This window comes from Ambystoma mexicanum, chromosome 11 (assembly GCF_040938575.1).
Source record: "Ambystoma mexicanum isolate Mex_15411 chromosome 11, UKY_AmexF1_1, whole genome shotgun sequence".
Classification (NCBI taxonomy): domain Eukaryota; kingdom Metazoa; phylum Chordata; class Amphibia; order Caudata; family Ambystomatidae; genus Ambystoma; species Ambystoma mexicanum.
The window spans coordinates 1,127,603,783-1,127,621,886 of record NC_090934.1 but is presented as its reverse complement, the minus strand read 5'-3'; the positions used below and the strand labels follow the sequence as shown (position 1 = coordinate 1,127,621,886).

The 18,104-nt window shown below is 48.2% G+C and overlaps 1 protein-coding gene across 4 annotated transcripts in view; it reads left to right on the top strand.

Annotated features, from left to right (window-relative positions):
* The window catches only part of LACTB (lactamase beta), a 1,309,212-nt gene that overhangs the window by 1,062,789 nt on the left and 228,319 nt on the right, over nucleotides 1-18,104 (top strand). For 3 of the 4 annotated variants that reach the window (XM_069624465.1, XM_069624467.1, XM_069624468.1), the window contains 2 exons: nucleotides 6,331-6,402; nucleotides 6,674-6,977. In XM_069624465.1, coding sequence (XP_069480566.1) covers nucleotides 6,331-6,402; nucleotides 6,674-6,977 — 376 coding nt within the window. The remainder of the gene's footprint in view (nucleotides 1-6,330; nucleotides 6,403-6,673; nucleotides 6,978-18,104) is intronic. The other variant, XM_069624466.1, reaches the window with a different exon arrangement.

Here is an 18,104-nt window from a genome sequence, read left to right as displayed (position 1 = left end):
CACCACAGGGGACCCCCCTACACCCGTGACCATGCCCCACAGGCAGCCCACGCCACAGGAGAACCCACTACACCCATGGCCATGCCCCGCAGGCAGCCCACACCACAGGGGACCCCCCTACACCCATGGCCATGCCCCACAGGCAGCCCACACCACAGGGGAACCCCCTACACCCGTGACCATGCCCCGCAGGCAGCCCATCACACGTGACCATGCCCCGCAGGCAGCCCATCACACGTGACCATGCCCCGCAGGCAGGCCACACCATAGGGGACCCCCCTACACCCATGTCCATGCCCCGCAGGCAGCCCACACCACAGGGGAACCCCTACACCCATGGCCATGCCCCGCAGGCGGCCCACTCCACAGGGGGCCCCCTACTTCCATGGCCATGCCCTGCAAGCAGCCCATCACACGTGACCATGCCCCGCAGGCAGCCCAAACCACAGGGGACCCCCTACACCCAAGGCCATACCCCGCAGGCAGCCCACACCACAGGGGAACCCCCTACACCCATGGCCATGCCCTGAAGGCATCACACTCCACAGGGGACCCCCTACACCCATGGCCATGCCCCACAGGCAGCCCATCACCTGTGACCATGCCCCGCAGGCAGCCCATCACACGTGACCAAGCCCCGCAGGGAACCCACACCACAGGGGACCCCCATATACCCATGGCCCTTCCCCGCAGGCAGCCCACACCACAGGGGAACCCCCTACACCCATGGCCATGCCCCACAGGCAGCCCACACCACAGGGGACCCCCCCTACACCCGTGGCCATACCCCGCACACAGCCCATCACCCGTGACAATGCCCCGCAGGCAGCCCACACCCCAAGGGACCCCCAACACCCATGGCCACGCCCCATAGGCAGCCCACACCACAGGGGACCCCCCTACACCCGTGGCCATACCCCGCACACAGCCCATCACCCATGACCATGCCCCGCAGGCAGCCCACACCCCAAGGGACCCCCAACACACATGGCCATGCCCAACAGGCAGCCCACACCACAGGGGACCCCCCTACACCCGTAGCCATACCCCGCACGCAGCCCATCACCCGTGACCATGCCCCGCAAGCAGCCCACGCCACAGGGGACCCCCCTACACCCGTGGCCATACCCTGCACACAGCCCATCACCCGTGACCATGCCCCGCAGGCAGCCCACTCCACATGGGACCCCCTACACCCATGCCCCGCAGGCAGCCCACTCCACAGGGGACCCCCTACAACCATGGCCACGCCCTGTAGGTAGCCCATGCCACAGGGGGACCCCCCCAACACTTGTCACCACACGTGCAACCGTTTCCACACGATTTGGCTGGCATGAGTGGGGTACGCGTGTTCAAGGGGGTGCACGAGGAGATTTTCACGCAATTTGGCTGGTGCAAGCGGGGTGCGCAAGGAGATTTTCACGCGTTTTGGCTGCCACGAGCGGGGTACGCTCAGTTTTTCACACGATTACGGTGTAGGGGGGGGCTGTACGCTGGTCCAGGGTTAGCGCAGCCCTTTGCGCCATTGGGGATTTCAATGGCTTTTTCTGGCGCAAGGGGCGTTCTTGGGGGCGTAACTGGCGCTGCTGGATGTTCGCTGCGCCACGGCAACAAATTGCTAGGGAAATCCATGAATACGCGGTGCGCCTAAATGCTGTTTTGCGCTGCGCCTGGCGCACTCGTGGTGCACGCGCCCTCTCTGCACTAGGCGCGTGTGCTACTTCTGCGCTGAATTCTATGAATTGGCCCATAAATCTTCTTGTACTGCTCAGTGTTAGCCATCCCTCAAACATACACCATTCTGAGAACTTTTTTGAGACTGGACTTAAATAGCTTCTGGGTGGTAATGAGTAACGCCTAGTAAAAGGAAAAAACAACATCAAAGAGCTTCTTCCAGCTCCTGCGCCATGAATTTAAATTTTGACCACTAGGAGCCTTTTCTAGAGTGATGAGATATTCATTTGTTGTGTTGACAAGACATTTTTTGAAGGAATGATTGAGTTTTGGTAGAGTTTGGGTTCACTGTGGTATTTGTGTGGTATGAGTCTAGGGATGGCAGAGTGATCTGTGCAGCCCCACGTTATTTGGGATAGGCCGTCAATGGAGGGGGTGTTAAAACTAGAATCAGGGTGCCTCTTTTTTTGGTGGTGTAATTATATGGAATTGTTCATTTTTGGACTGCTGGAGTGGTGATACTTTGATTTAAACAAGTAAGGGATTGTTTTATGACGGTCGATCGATTAGGTGGAAAGTGACTGAAGATGTCCATGATTGTGTTGGTGTGAGTGAAAAGTACCATGCGAGTTGTTTTAGGAGTTGAGGGTTGTGTACTTAGCCTATCAAATTGTGTAACTGTTGGAGAAGATGTTTAGTGTGTGTTTGGTTGAAAGTGGAGCCATGTCTCTGGGTTTTGTGTACAATTGGACCACAGAAAAAACACATGCTTTGGGCATCTAACAAAGATAATCCACACTATCTGTTAGTACAGGCACTGTTGTACAAAGGAGATTTAGAAGGTGTTCATCCGCAGGATAAGAGGGCAAAGGAGTATAATCCATATACTACTGATAGCAGAAGAAGATTGAACAATTCAAGGTACTGTTTGTTATCAAATAAGTATCAAACATGTTAGCAAAATAATTAAATCGAAATTCACAAGGCATCTGTCTGTGTAGAATGGCTTTCCTCTTATCACTGATACCACAGCAAGTAACGAAAAAACATTTGTTGACCCTCATTGATCCAACCCTTCTAGGACATCCATTATTCTCCCAGCTAAGGGAAATGTAAGCTGTTCTCTTCAGGAAGATCCCAGTATAGTATAATATTCTCAGTCTTCATAGCCCCCAAAATCCAGTCTTCTGGGAGGGGCGGATGTTGACTGGGTCAGAAGACACAAGATGGGTATGACAGCAGAGTGATTGCGTTGGTGGGATTCCTTTGGATGGAGCAGATGTTTGCCACCAAGATTTCTGCACGCAACAAGGTAGCTTGTGGATCATCAAGTTTGGTTATTAACCACAATCCTTGTTTAGAGCCTTTTCTAAAAGTGCACGTTTTTCAGATAAAACAAACCGCATTGTTTATGGTGTTTTGAAAACATTTCTCCCTAAGATATTATTTAGTTTGAATAATTGTTGATTTGTAAGGCACCCACTGTGGGACAGCTACTTCGTGGTGTCCAAAGCGAGCAGGGAGGAGAAAACAGCCTCACAAGGATGGCCTGGGGTATAAGAAGGGGAATAAGTTATAAGTCTAATAATTCAAAGTCCTTAGAGCACTCCAGATCCGAAAAGAGCTTGAGGGAGTAAGTTTGTAGAAGAAGTGCATTAGTGTTCCAAAATAATTTCAAGACATGCCAACATATCTTCTAGGGAATATAAAGTATGTTGGCATACACATCTATTATTGTGCGTTTGGCAACATTTACTGCACAATTGGGAAGTCTATGCACATTGTGTAAGCACGGTAAGACTGTTCCCTCTATAGCTGTTCACCCTGGACATCCACTCATACATTGAAGATAAGGGCACTAGATTCACAATATTCAGACAGGTGCTTCACAATTTACAGTAATAATCATGTATCTGCCGTATGAATCCATTCTGATAAAATGAGTAGGTCACCTAATGTTGATGATGGTTTATATGACCCATAAAGATTAGTCATTTCCCAGTGGAACAAGTTAGGCCATTTCTCAAGTTGTCTATGATGTCTGAAATAATCTGTTTGTAGCAATGGCAGTGGCTTACACCATCTACTTGCATTGGTTGTGAAAGAAATTACACAATTCATTGTTGTCTACTGGGATATTTTGATGCAATGTGATCTTTCGAAGGTGTGTTTTTTATGATCTAATGCAGATCATTCAGTCTAGCAGTTGTACCTGCTTATTTGATGCAATCACTAATCATGCCATATGAAACATTATCACCCTGAAGGCACGGCTGAGCCAGATGTCTTGGAATGCAGGCATTAATGTCCAGCGTATCACATGCATCTTAAGCCCTTGCTGCACCTTTTGCTGCCATCTTTTGTTCACCTTTCCCGTTCTCCACAATTCCAGCTGCTGCCAATGCTCCCCTCCTTTACTGCTATGGTCATGGTCTTCTGCTTGCCACCTCCCTTCTCTGTACATCGTCAACCCAATGAGATTGTTTGGGTCCACTTAACACACAGTCAGCTAACCCACTCCTTCCCTGCTGTGAAGCTGCACTCTGCAATGCTCCCTCGCACCTGTTAACTGGGTCAGCAAGAGGTCTGGCACTTCTATGGTGTCCATGGTCTCTAGTCTGTCCCCGATGATGGGCGGTGCAGAAGAGCGTTTTATCCCACCCCCTAGGGTTGGATTATATAAGACCACACAGACCAGATGGTTGGAGCTCTTCCAGTTCTGTTGCCATGATGCAATCCACACTTAATGTGGTGCCAGGGCAGTGCATGTGCACTGTACATGGGTGGCCCACAAGGGGAAAAGAAGTGCATAAATAATGGGAGAAATAAGGCAGATACTATGAAACCGAAGGCAGCGGAAACGCAGACTGGAAGGTTTGGTGTTGGCTAAGGAAGGAGGCAGCCATTCAGGGAACAATATGGAGAAGACAAACAAAAGGAGACTAGGCTGAAGCTAAAACGGGCAGCGTCACCTCTGGAGATAGAGAGGATTGCAGTGCGTTCGGGAGAACACCAGCCATACTTGGGCCAGGACTAGCCGGTGCAGCGCTCCGACTGTTGGGGGGGCTGCTCCGGATCACTGGGCAGCCCCCAAACTCATGTCGGGATCACCCAACGGGGTTCATTGGTGCGGCGATCACGCCGCGCACTCGTGGGTGGGAGTCACCCCACCCACTCCGGATCACCGGAGTTCCACACGTGCCCGGGGGCACCCGGCTCGCAGCGGCCCCGGCTCTGGGGGCACCCAGGCCGGGGCCATTTCATTAGCCATGGTCACATGGCGTTGGGATCACCCATGGACGGCGTTGCCGGCAGGGGCACCTTCCTCGTGCTGGGCCCCGTCCTTTGGCCCAGCGCCTATAGTGCAGCACCAGCATGGGGCACAAGAACGACACCGGAGCCTCGTGATAGTTAGACTGCTGAGCCACAAGCAGCTCGGAACTTTTATTAAGTTGGTCACATGGGTAACCATGTGACCACACCAAAACACACTGGGAGATACCATGGCCCCTTACAGGGGTGCCATGCAACACTGACTTGTCTCCAAAAAGGGCTCCCGAGTCGGGGCTCACCCCCGACTAATTACAGCCACAGTGATACCTCAGGCAGCCTGTGTAGCCAACGTGCAGCATGGTAAAAGGACTTTGAGGTATCAGCAGGCAACACTTTAACCACATGGCTCCTTGAATGAAAACGCTGCCTGCTTCGCATGAGAACTGGGATGCACTGGTGTCACACCTTTGGTGCAACCAGCCCCTCCTTTTGTTTAAAACCAGGGGCTGGCCGCACCAATGGTTAATAAGGCCAGTGTGCCCCAGCTCTCCTGCTTTCACCTGCTCCTTCCCCATAGGCAAGGGGGGCTCTCATTAGGGGGCATGCCCTAAGTGCACCCACACTTAGGCCATGCCCCAAATGAGACCCCTTCCTCGATTTAGAATCCCACTTAAAGCACTGTTGGCACTGGGCGTGAGAACAAGACCCTGTTCCTTGTCTGCCATTACCATGGGTAACGGACCAAGCACAGAGAATACTGCCCATGCGCAAAACCACGCTGTTGGTTTCCTGTACCTGTGCCTGACAAACCCGGTAGTACCGTTAGCAGGACGCCATCAAGCACACTGAGGGGACGGCAGCCCAGAACAGGAGACACCATAACCACTGCCCACCTCTTCTTTGGATCTGGTCTAAATGTACTGCGCTCCATCTCTGGCTTCAAATGTTTTTTTCTTTTTCACTGTGTTCTTTTTTTAACCAATGTTCTAAATGCCGCCGTACTGCCCACTGAGGCAGCCATTATCGCCATATTAAATGGGATGTCAGCAGCAATATAATATTGGGTGGGGGCGTTTAAGGTTGCAATGTGACTTTCACCCTTTCATGCGCTTAGAAATTGTATGTACATACACATCCCAAAAGGAGCTTGGGAGGTTATAGGTGGGGACTGAGTGCAGTTTTTGGACATGCCCTAACTGATGAAAGGTACTTTGCTACTTTCTAGGATCTCACATTTTAGCCTTTGCTGTACTGTATGTGTATATGCCTTATGTGTGTGTCGTGCTTGACTAAAATATTGTGGTAGCAGATCTAGTGCAATGCTCGATTATGGTCTTTTATTACTGGAAACACATTTACTTGTTGATTTTGTTTGTTGGCCAGGTCACTATTACTACCCGAATGTTGGTTTCACATCTGAGTGGAATTCGTCATTATGAGAACGATATTAAGAAGGTACGCAACCAGAAATAATTACACTTCGGAAGAATCCTAGATGGTAATTTTGACTAATAACTTATGTATTTCTCAGTGTACGTACATTGTGGGCTGAGAGATTTTGGCTTTCTGGAAATCTTTTGTACTGTAATTTGCTGTGGTACACAATGCGTCGTGTTTACCTGGGCTGTAAATGGATATTATGTTTTGTCAACAGTGCTGTAATCCTTGTAGTTTCTATTACAAAATTAAAAGTAAATTCCTAATACTTACTTTAATACTGTAAAAGGTGCAAGAGAAATTTGCAAAAAAAGGCTTGAAGGCACCAAAAGATGGCATCAGTTTGAAGGTTAAAGGGGAGACGTCTGCAATTCAAGAAAAGCAAGCAAGAGATAAAGCTGACAATGGTAGTGAAAGGAGCATGCTGTCGAAAGTCAAGGAAGACCTGGAAAATGACAACGAAGGACACCACTCTTTACTTGACATAAAAGAAAAAGAATTTGAAGCACAAGAGTATTACCTGAAAGAAAAATTTGAAAGTGTGATTGATTCAATGAAGTTGTTTAAGAATGATCCTTTGGTCTTCAAACCAGGTATGTTCCTTTTGGTTCCTTCAGTACTAATGGGTTTTCTCAGTTTAAAAGAAGTAACAGTGGTGGTCATTTTCTTATAATGGTCCCGTGGCAGAGAGCTACTGATCCAAGAGATCTTACTTTGGCCAGCACAGTTGTTCTGTCCACCTTCGAAGCTCATTGCCATCTTCCTTTTTTCAGATGGAAACATATAGTTCTGCTATTGAGTAATGGCTCAATCTGCATATAATGTTGAGTATGTCTATGTTTGTTCTGCTAACTTATTTACTTATATTTTATACAAGCTGGGGGAAAAAGCAGGTTTGATTGCTTTCAGTTTTTCAGTGTAGCGACGGTTAACTCGTAATATCTTGTGCCTTGCAGGTTAATCGTGATATTAAGGGGGAACATTATGCATGGTGTGTCTCCTTCCTGCACCACATGCTTGTCCCAGCAAACAGTTTTTCAGAGGTTTTTTTTTTCTCACATATTTGTATTGGTTTCCTATTGTACAATACAAGACTAGTTTAGTTTATTTATACCGCGCGCCGAACCCTGGGGCAACTGGGCGCCGGAGACTTGGAGCAGGTTACAGCAGAAAATAGACAAACAAGAAAGTAACAGTAAGTGCAATTGACCAGGTTACATGGTGGTTGAGAGGCAAACACAGGAAAACAAGGTACAGTGATAGACAATGGTTTAGTTCTTGTTGGCGAGCCAGGACTTAGTTTTTGCTCTGAAGGTCCAGAAGGATGGTTCCGCTCTAAGGCTCAACGGTATAGCGTTACACTGTTTGGCGGCTAGGACTGGGAAACTGGAGCCGCCTGCTTTTTTTAGGGAGAATTTGGGGATGGAAAGGCAGTGGAAGTATAACGTTCTTGTGGGTCTGGTTGAGGTGTGTTTGTTGAACTTGTTTGCCAAGTATTTAGAGGCATCATTAGAGAGGCATTTGTGGACGGTGATGAGAGATCGAAGGGTAATTCTGTCTCGTATAGGGAGCCAATGGGCATCTTGTCTAAAGCTGGAGATGTGAGAGTGTTGTGGGATACTCGGAGCCGCTCTTAGGGCATTGTTCTGTAGCACCTGCAATTTGTTCAAATTGTACTCTGAGGTGCCAAGAAAGAGGGTGTTGCAGTAGTAGATTTTTGAGAGCACTAGTGCTCTGGCTGGTGTGATGCAACTGGAGGGCGAGAGGAAGGCTTTGCAGGAGTTGATGAGTTTATTAGTATGAGCTGTGGCGTTTACCTGTCTTCTGAGCGAGAGTGTGGAATCTAAATAAACCCCGAAGGTTTTAATTTCTTTGGCCACAGTGATTAGGTTACCGTCTATGTTGATAGAGGAGTAACAGGGGTTCAGTATGTTTAGCCGTGGTTGGGAGCCGACGAGAAGGAGCTCAGTTTTCTCGTCTTTGAGGCATAAGCCATGTTCTGCCATCCAGGCTTGGATCTCAAGGTAGAGGTTGTTGATCCGTATGGAGTCCTCTTCATAGCAACCTGATAGGGTGATGAGAACCTGGGTATCGTCAGCATAGTTTGTGTATGTGACACCCAGGTTATCAAGGCGGCCGAACACTAGCTTTGTGAAGATATTGTATAAGGTCGGCGAGACGCACAAACCTTGTGGGATGTCAGAGGATGTGGATGGGCTGAAGCCCCCGGGTAGAAGACCCGGGTGGTTCAGTCGGCTAGGAAGGATTGGACCCAGGCGGTCGCCTGGCTGGAGAAAGCAGCTGAAGCCGTCAGATCTTCTGGGAGGATCTGATGATCAACGAGGTCAAAGGCTGCTGAGAGGTCTAGCAGTAGGAGAATGGCAAGATTCCCTTTGTCCTTTGCCTCGTCCATCTGAATTTTTAAGTCCAGTAGGGCTGTCTCTGTTCCATGCCTTGGTCTGAAGCCAGATTGTCTTAGGCCCAGAAGGTTGTTTTCTTCCAGGTGCTTCTGGATTTGTAAGTAGGCCACTCTAAGATCTTTAGGATGTAGGGGACAGTAGTGATTGGCCTGTAATTAGTGGGATTGTTGGGGTCTAGGTTAGGTTTTTTTAGAAGGGGCATGACCCAGGCCTCCTTGAGGCTACTAGGGACTGAGCTTGTTTTGAAGGAGGCGTTGATTAGGGCTGTTATGAAAGGGCCCAGGCCGCTGGCGCCTTCCTGGATAATGGGAGCTGGTCAGGAATCCCCTTGGCATCTTGAGGGCTTGAGGCCTTTGATGATGCTTTCCACTTCTTTCGTTGAGACCGGAGTGAAAGAGAAGGGAGGGCAGGTTGGAGTTTTAGCGGTGGGTGGTGGTGGAGAGTTTGCTTTTTTGGCTAGACTGGACTTTTTCTGTTCAATTCTGGATTGTAACATGACAATTTTGTCTGCCAAAGCTTTTTGGATTCTCTCACACCAGTCTGCGTCTTTCACACAGGTTTCGGTTGGTGTGGAGGGGGACTAGAGTTCCCCGAGGATGATGAAGAGCTCTCTTGTTCTTGATTTGGCATTCTCCATTCTGTTGTCATAAGTCTCTTTTTTGGCTCTGAGGATAGAAGTTTTGTAGGTGGTGGCCGCTGCCGTGAATAGTTTTGTTGGCCTGGTTGGGTGTTTTTTTCCATGTGGCTTCTGCCGCTCGTTTGGCGTTCCTGAGGATTTTGAGCTTGGGAGTGAACCATTTGTTCAAGTGGGCTGCCGGTTTAGCTTTGGTGAGTTTGATAGGAGATATGATATCTACTGCTGATTCAAGTGTTTTATTATAGAGGTCAGCAAGTTTATCCACATCTAGATTGGTATGGTTTGCAGGACCAAGGATGTTGTGGATGAGGGGCGAAGGCTTTGCAAAGTGATGTTGCGATTATTAATGGTGAGGGTTTGTGGGATAGTACCCGGAGGGATGTTCAGCTGCATCTTCCCTTGGATGGAGAAGGAGATGACATGGTGGTCTGACCAGGCGATTGGTTCATTTTTGAGGATGGAGGTGGAACAGTTGAGATCCGCCAACAAATCCAGGGTTCTGCCTTTATTTGTTGGAGCTGAGATCCTGTGCTTGAACCCTAGTTGGGAGATGGTGTTTTCTAAGGACAGGGCGTTGGCGTCATTAGGATCGCTGAGGCCTAGGTTTAGATCCCCAAGTAGGATGACTTGAGATCCTGTTTTGGTATTAGTGGTCAGGAGATCGGATATTTCTTCCTCAAATGTGGAGATGGGGCCTGGAGGTCTGTAAATGAGGTGCATAAGAATAGTTTGAGCTGCGGAAAGTTGGAACTTAACTGACAGAGGTTCAGCGGACCGGAAGCTGGACAGAGGGTTTACTCTCAGGACAAGGGATTTTTTGGTGATAAAGGCTACTCCTCCTCCTTTACCTAAGACCCTGTTGTTCCTTAAAATTGAGTAGCCCTATGGGATGGCAAGGGATAGAGCTGGGCCTGCTGCCTGGTGCAGCCAGGTTTCGGTAATAGCCAGAAAGTGAAGGTTGTTAGCGGAGATGAGGTCTGCAATGTCTAGAGCATGGGCGACCAGTGATCGAGCATTAATGAGGGCACCTTTGATCAGAGGGTGTTCAATTATGTCAATTGGAGTTTTTTTGGTGTTCCTCCGGATTTGCGTAGTGCTGGCTTGATGTTGGTTAGGATAGGAGTGAGAGAGGTGTTTTTTGTTGAGGGTCCTGGGCGGTAAGAACCGGGAACCAAGTCTCTGGTTTCTGTCCTTCACTGGGCATGGGTTCCAAGGTGTGGGAGGAGCAGCGAATCCATTCTAGTGGGCTAATGGAGCAATTTGGAGGGCCGATTTGTTTAATGTCAACATACCCTGTAGTCCAGGTGTATGTGTGACGTTGAAGTGATTGAGGTGGTGGATTTGCAGGGAGGAAGGTTGTGGTGTTGGAGTGGAGGAGGTAAAGAGTTGCCGCCAAGGTGAGAGAGGTTATCTAGAAGGTTGCCATGAACAAACAGTTTGGGTGGGGGGTTGACTCGCGTTTGCTCTGGCACAGTAGGCTAGTGCATTCAGGTACAGTTGGCTGGTAATGTTGGTCACAGCAGGCTAGTACAATTGGGGTAAGTAGGCTAGTACGGTTAGGCACAGCAAGCTGGTACAGTTGAGCACAAACAGGCTAGTTCAATTGGGGAATGCAGGCTAGTACAGTTAGGCACAGCAGGCTAGTACAGTTAGGCACAACAGGCTAGTTCAATTGGGGAGTGCAGGCTAGTACAGTTAGGCACAGCAGGCTAGTACAGTTAGGCACAATAGGCTAGTTCAATTGGGGAACACAGGCTAGTACAGTTAAGCACAATAGGCTAGTTCAATTGGGGAACACAGGCTAGTACAGTTAAGCACAATAGGCTAGTCCAATTGGGGAAAACAGGCTAGTAGGTTAAGCACAATAGGCTAGTTCAATTGGGAAACACAGGCTAGTGCATTTGGGGACCGTAGGCTGGTACTGTCAGGCACAGTGTGCATGTTAACTCAAGACATAGTAGGCTAAAATGCATTAGGGCACAGATGGCTAATACATTTGAAGCATGAGTGTTTGGTGCGAATGACAAGCTCAATCATGTGTTCGGTTGATGCATTCGGTGGTGCACAGGGTGTTTAAGTAGACATAGTTGAAATAGGCATTGGTTACGGCGTGCGTAGGGAGCAACAGGCAGAATATAGGCATGTAGATAGGTGCGGTGAACAATCAATTAATCCAAAAGGGAAGGTGAGTGTGCTATATATAGCTATATAGAGGGTGGGGGATATGTAGGAATCATGACTATTACTTACAGATTAGTCCGTACTTGAGAGTAGGCGTAGATGCTGTTCTTGAAAAAGTTAGTAGTTTATAACATTGGAGCGACAAAGGTTGTGGTGGAACAGCAGTTCACCGTGACCAACAGGGGCAAACAGGGCACCATGTAGTCGCTTTGTAGGTATCTCAGTACCGACCCCCAGACTCTTAAATCCCTATTGGTCTCCCTGAATTCTATATGTTACCCACTCCAATGATATACAATTCCACACTTTATGTAACCAGTCTCGGAGTGTGGGTGGTGTTTGCTGTTTACATCGTTGCGCTATCACCATCCAAGCTGCTATTAATAGGATCATGAATCCCTGTTTGTGTTTTTGTTGGTGTTTTCAGCCCAGGTTCCCACATCCCACACAGCCAAATATTGTCCCCCAACAGTCCCACTCTGTGGAACATCACTTGCAATTTAGTTTTCACCCCCTCCCAGAATGGTTGTAGCACTGGGCATTCCCTCCAAATCTATTTTCAGTCCCCCACTTCTTGCATCCCCTCCAACATTGATCAGAAGCCTGGGGGAACATTGTGTGGATCCTCTCAAGGGTGTAGTGCAATTGTAGGAGGATTTTAATCCAAATTTCCCTCACCTGAATAGAACGAGTATGTTTTGGGATGGCTCCCTACAGGTACTCCCACTGTTTCTTTAAAATTGTCTCCCCAAGGGTTTTTTCCCATTTCTTCATGTAGTTCTATTGAATACATTATTCCTGCTAATTTAGGTATCTATAGAGGTTTGACACTAAACTCTTTGACCCAGTATGGGTTGTTATATATTTTTCGAATGGTGTCCGTTGTCTCGTAGCTGCTTCCTTAATGGTTGGGGTAGTCAGCCAGTGTTTCAGTTGGTTGTATTTAAACTGGTAGTTTTGGAGGTACCTGGACCCGGTACCCAAAGTATGGTAGGAGAGCGAGGGGAAAACTGAAAAGTGGTGGCCTGATGTCGTGTGGCAGCTTGTGGAGGTGCAGCTTTGGTGAGATGGCGCTGTGCAGCGGAGCTGGTGCCAATCTTGGCGTCTATCAGGCTGTGGATGAGGCCAGTAGCCTGCCCATCATGCAGGTGAAGTGTCAGGCCCAGTAAGAGGATTGGAGGCCCACTGACGGTGAGGCTGTGCCGTGTCGCATGTGCTGGAGATCTGAGCGCCGTTGCGTTCACGTGGAATGGAGGACTTTTTTGAGATGGCAGTGCGGACGCGTGGAGGAGCCCTTGCAGGGTACTTAAAGGGAAGGATCATTTTCAAATTGAAACGCTTTGCGGATTTCAAAGGGGGCTGTGGGTGGCGCGCGCCCAGGCGAGCCTCCCCATACTCAGGCCATTTGCCGTTGGCTGGAACGCGCTTTTTGCGCCCTGCGCTGTTTCCTTCCCCTTTGAGTGGAGCTCCAGAGCCTGCAATGTCAATGAGGCCGCATTTGAGTAAAGGACCTGACAACGCGTCATACGTGATGGCGTGCACCAGGGAGTAAATGCTGCTGGGCCTGCAGTGTGACTAAGGCCGCATTTGAATAATGGACCTAACAACGTGTCATACGTGATGATGCACACCAGGAAGCAAATGCTGATTGTGAGGATGCGCAACAAGGAATGACCGCTATTTACATGACACGCACCAAGTAGTGAATGCAGATCCAGATGTAGGATCATGGAGCGTAAGCATCGCGTGTATGCAGGTGATTGCAATCATATGTCAGATGCAAAGGTACTTTTTATGTCATTGGATGGAAATATTTTGGAGCAACTGGAGTTCGGTGCCGGTGTTTGTAATGGAGTTAGATTTTATGATACTGACAATAGATGTGGGCGTCGCGCTCAACTGAGGATATGCATATTTAATGGAAAGCATTAGTTCAAGTGCTATAATGATCGAGATGATTGAAATTGCATTGTTATTTTGAAGAGAAGTCTCAACAAAACGAGTATTGGGTATCAAAACAATGAAAATACAATGTTTTATTTTATGGGTATTTTGAAGTTATGGTTGTACACAGCATAGGGGCATTGGTTGTGGGCAAGATTGGGAGGCAGCATTTTGTTGCATGCATTTTTCAAAGTTTGAAAGATGTCTCCGCAGTTCTGTTTTTTTATATGCACTGAACACGAAATTTTAATGGAAATGTTAGAAAATGTCTTACATTATGATGAAGTTTTCTTTTCTGAAGGATTTTTTTTTAAGCACACAGAATTGTATTTAATTGTGAAGTTGCAAAATTTTGATGAAATTGTAGTGAAATCCACAGAGTATTGGAGTTTAAAGTGCATACATGTTTTGATCATTATGGAGGAAAAGTACATTTTGAGTTTTTGGGAATTAATGATCACTGTTATATTATACAAGATGTTTTACACTTTTAAAAGTGCAAGTTAAGTGTTGAAGTTTGGAACATGTACTGTGAGTTGAAATGTGCGTATTTTTGCACAAAGTGTAGTGTGAAATGGGAAATCATTTTGAGATGTACAGTGAGTTTTTTTTTTGTTGCGCCCCCAGCATGGTGACTGATCACCACCATGGCTGGAGGCGCGACACATCCCAATTTAGGAAATGTAAAGTTTCTAATGTAAGTGTATGTAGTGTGTATGTGTTGTGTGGACTGTAAATTTGGAGTTTGCATTTGTGAGCTCAAGTTTGTAGTAGTTGTGGGCATGTGACATAGGGTTGTGCACATGAGGAAGCATATTTGTGTAAATTGTTGTGTACGTGTGAGTGGAAACACGTTTTAGTGGAATTGTAGTTGTACATGTGTTGTGAGTTGCATGTATGCTTTTGGGGTGGCTATCACATGCCGGCCAGGTGCGTTTGCCTGTATGTTGGAAAACCATTTGTAGTAACCTCAATTTTTTTTTTGGAGGTTGGACACTTGTGATAGTAGTGCTCCAGTTGAGGTTAACCCTTTTTATAGGGTAGATATGTAGACACCAGGGCAAGGCGCCCATTTTCTGGTAGTTTGGAGGTTTTGTAGATGCTATTGTGCATGGGAGTTTTGGGCATAGGGCTCATTTTGTAGGTATGTGCGTTTAAGGTGACCGCACATGGTGGTGTCTTTTAGGAGTAGTTAGACTCCTAGTAGTTGTCTGTAGTGCCAGGTGGTGCATGGTAAGGTTAAGTTCAGTTGTTTAGCACGCCAGTTGATTTTTATGTCTAATAGGTTTTTGGAGTGGCACACAGCTAGTAGGCCAGTGTTAGATTTTTGACTGGGGTTAATTTTTTTTGGGTTGTAGTTGTGGTCGTTGGAGGTCCAGTTGAACCACGCACTGGCAAATTGAATTGTTTAAAATTTTTAACATCAACATTTTTATATTACATTTTTACATTGAGTTTTGGGGTTTAGCACAACATATGTTATTCTTAGTTGTGCTACTAAAACAAAAATATCTATGCATATCGCTACACACCATCTTTGTAGCGGTCGTGGACAGATTTTTAATTTTTAGCATGGTTTTTACCGTGTTTGGGTTTACGCACCATTCTTCTTCTTTTCTGTGGTTGCGTCTTGTGGTTCATGTGGTCTTTGTCTAGTTAGTCTTCTTGCTATATTTTTCATTCGTTTTCTATGTTCTCTCGAGGGGAGAAGGGATAAGGTGTTGAGGCGTGGTTGTTTTTGGATACTTTGGTTTTGTTTGTAGTTGGCATGCTAGGATTCTTGTTTTAGGCCATTGTGTACGCTCGTGGGGCTACACTATTTGGAAGGTATGCTGGTCTCTTTTGAGACGTGGTTAGTGCTCAGGTGTGGCAGGCTTGAGGCCAGGAGTGGCAGATCTGGCAAAAGGTGGTAGGTTAGGAGGGTTTTTGATGGTAGTTTAGTTTTTATATCCATGTGGCAAGGTATGCGCTTGGTGGTGGCAGCACTGAGACCTCGGTGTGGCAGGCCGGGGTAGAAGGTGTTATGTTTGTTTTGATTGTAATCCTAGCATTGATGGTGGGTGTATTCTATTTCTTGTGGTTGTTGTTAAGGAGGGGGGGATGTGTGGTATCCTGGTATGATTGTACTGACTGCTTGAGTGTATGCAGGGGCCTCTTAGAATGGTGAGGTGGAGCTTGGAGTGTGGGAGGCCAGGGGGGTTCTACAGAGTGTCGGTTGGGACTTGGAGTTAGACTGGGAACCAGGGCAGAGGCTTGTTACCTACTCTCCTACCTTTCATGAACTATGCCTATGTAACTAAGCAAGAATAAAGCCTGTTTCTTTTATACTTACCTGAGTCAGCCTGGTTCCTGCTCAATGTCATCCCTGGGTCAGATACATCATAGTCCCTTCTCGGCCCGCTTCGTTCGGAGTGCTTCCAATTGTCCTTGAATGTGTCTCAATGCCCTACTTAAGTTATTGCTTGGGTTTTTTGACATTTCTCCCTGGATCTCACTCAGTTTTCCCTCAAATTCCTTTTCCCACTGGCCTCTGTTTATCCCTTCTTGTGCTATCATGTGCCCCCTCATTGCTTCCTTGAATGCGTCCCATACTGTTTCTTGTGGAATCTCCGCTGTCTCATTTTCTCTAAAGTAATTTTCGATCCTGTCTGTTTTTCTACCTGATCGGGTCATGTAGGAGCTCTGTGAGCAATTTCCAGCCCCAGAGCCCGGTTTTCCTATTATTCATGACGATGCTCATCCATATCGGGGCATGGTCTGATAATTAAATTGATCCAAGATCTACGTCTCGCACCTTCCCGGTCAAGTGGCACAGCGAATAGAACGCTCGCTTTGACATCCGTGCAGAGCTTGCTAACGCAGGTCCGAATCCCGGTGGGGCCAAACTCAGCCTTTCATCCTTCCGAGGTCGATAAATGAGCACCACACACCGTGGGTAATAATAAGAAGCGCTCAGATACCTGAGGGTTCGTAGCGCTATATAAGTGCCAAATTATTCCCCAGAAGCCCTGTGGAGGCCCAGTTGTAGTCTATTCTAGACATGGAGGAGTGTACATGGCAATAATGTGTAAAACCCTGCTTCTGTCCCCTCACTAATCTCCAAATATTGTGTTGGGTTAATGTGTCCATCTTCTGCCGTAGTGCCTTTGTTGGGGCCTGTGCTCCCTGTGAAGTATTCCCGCTCCTATCCTGTGTGGGAACCCATGCCATGTTGAGATCCCCCGCTAATATGCCTCCCTTGGTGAAATTCTCTAGTTTCGATAGGACTTCTCTCAAAAACCCTTCTTGGCCTTTGTTCGAGGTGTGGACTGAGGCCAATCTGACCATGTGGCCTCCCACGGCCACATTCAAGAATATACACCTCCCGCGGGGCGCTGTTGTGCGCAGAAGAAACAGCTGCCTGATACGTGTGCTCCCGCCCGACTGAAAATCCTAGGTTGAAAATATCCTACAAGGGGCCGTCCACGGAGTTGAAGCTCGATCAAATAAGAAGCTATGCAACCCAGGCACATACGGCAGAAATCCCGACCAGATACGGCCACGCAATACCCGGTAACAGCCGTGTGAAAAATCCCCCGGTGCGAGGTGACGGCTCTGGCCGTGTTGGAGTTCCACAGGCCGTCACTGGGCAGTCGGAGACGCTGCAGGAAGGAGGGCCACTGGTGGAGCATGCTGAGACACGGCTGATTCCTGAGGGCTGACTGTAACCCCTAACCATCCCATGCCAAGGAGTTGGCCCTAGCACACCCGCAGGAGACTATCAGGGAGGCCGGTTGCGGCAGGCGACCCCGTCGGGCCGTAAAGATTCGGATTGTGCAGCGGGGCCTGGCACGGGAAGTTGATCCTAACAGACCCTGCATTGCCCTGCTGCCCGTGGCCGCAGGGGGCTGAGCTGTGCTGCTTCACAACACCAAAGAAGCATTGAGGCCCTGCGGAAGCAAAAGGAACGACACGTGGCTGGCTGGATCACGGCAGACCAGCAGCAGGAGAAGGACACACGGTGGAGGACACGTCCCACTAAGTGAGTACGGCAGAAAGGTGATACAATAAAGAACCTGCAGTGGGATACAACGGCCAGGGAGAAATATGCGAGTGCATCTGACTGTGTGAACATCGTGAAACGAAAGGTGGACCAGGCGCGCCCCGTGGTGTCACCGGTTTAGGCCCCACACATACGCTGAAGCCAGGAGGAAGAAGCACACAAGTGCCGCGCTAGCGTGGGGTGTTTGAACTAAGTGGCTGCCTACACACCAAATAACACACGCCGCACGCCCGGCGGCCACCCGCCGCTGTACAGCACAATCGGTGTATAGATGAGAAGTGACACCAGTGCTGGGGGTGCTGGACCCTGCTATCGATCGGATCAGAGCTGAAGCATTAAACTTAATAAACACCCGCATTGCTGACCACTGAACCACACCACCTAGTCTTGCACCAGTTGGCTGAAGGGTGCACTTGAAATATTAACCCATCAACGCACTAGCAGGAGGTGCACAAATAAACTTATATAGACCACAAAGCTGAGGAACACTACCTCC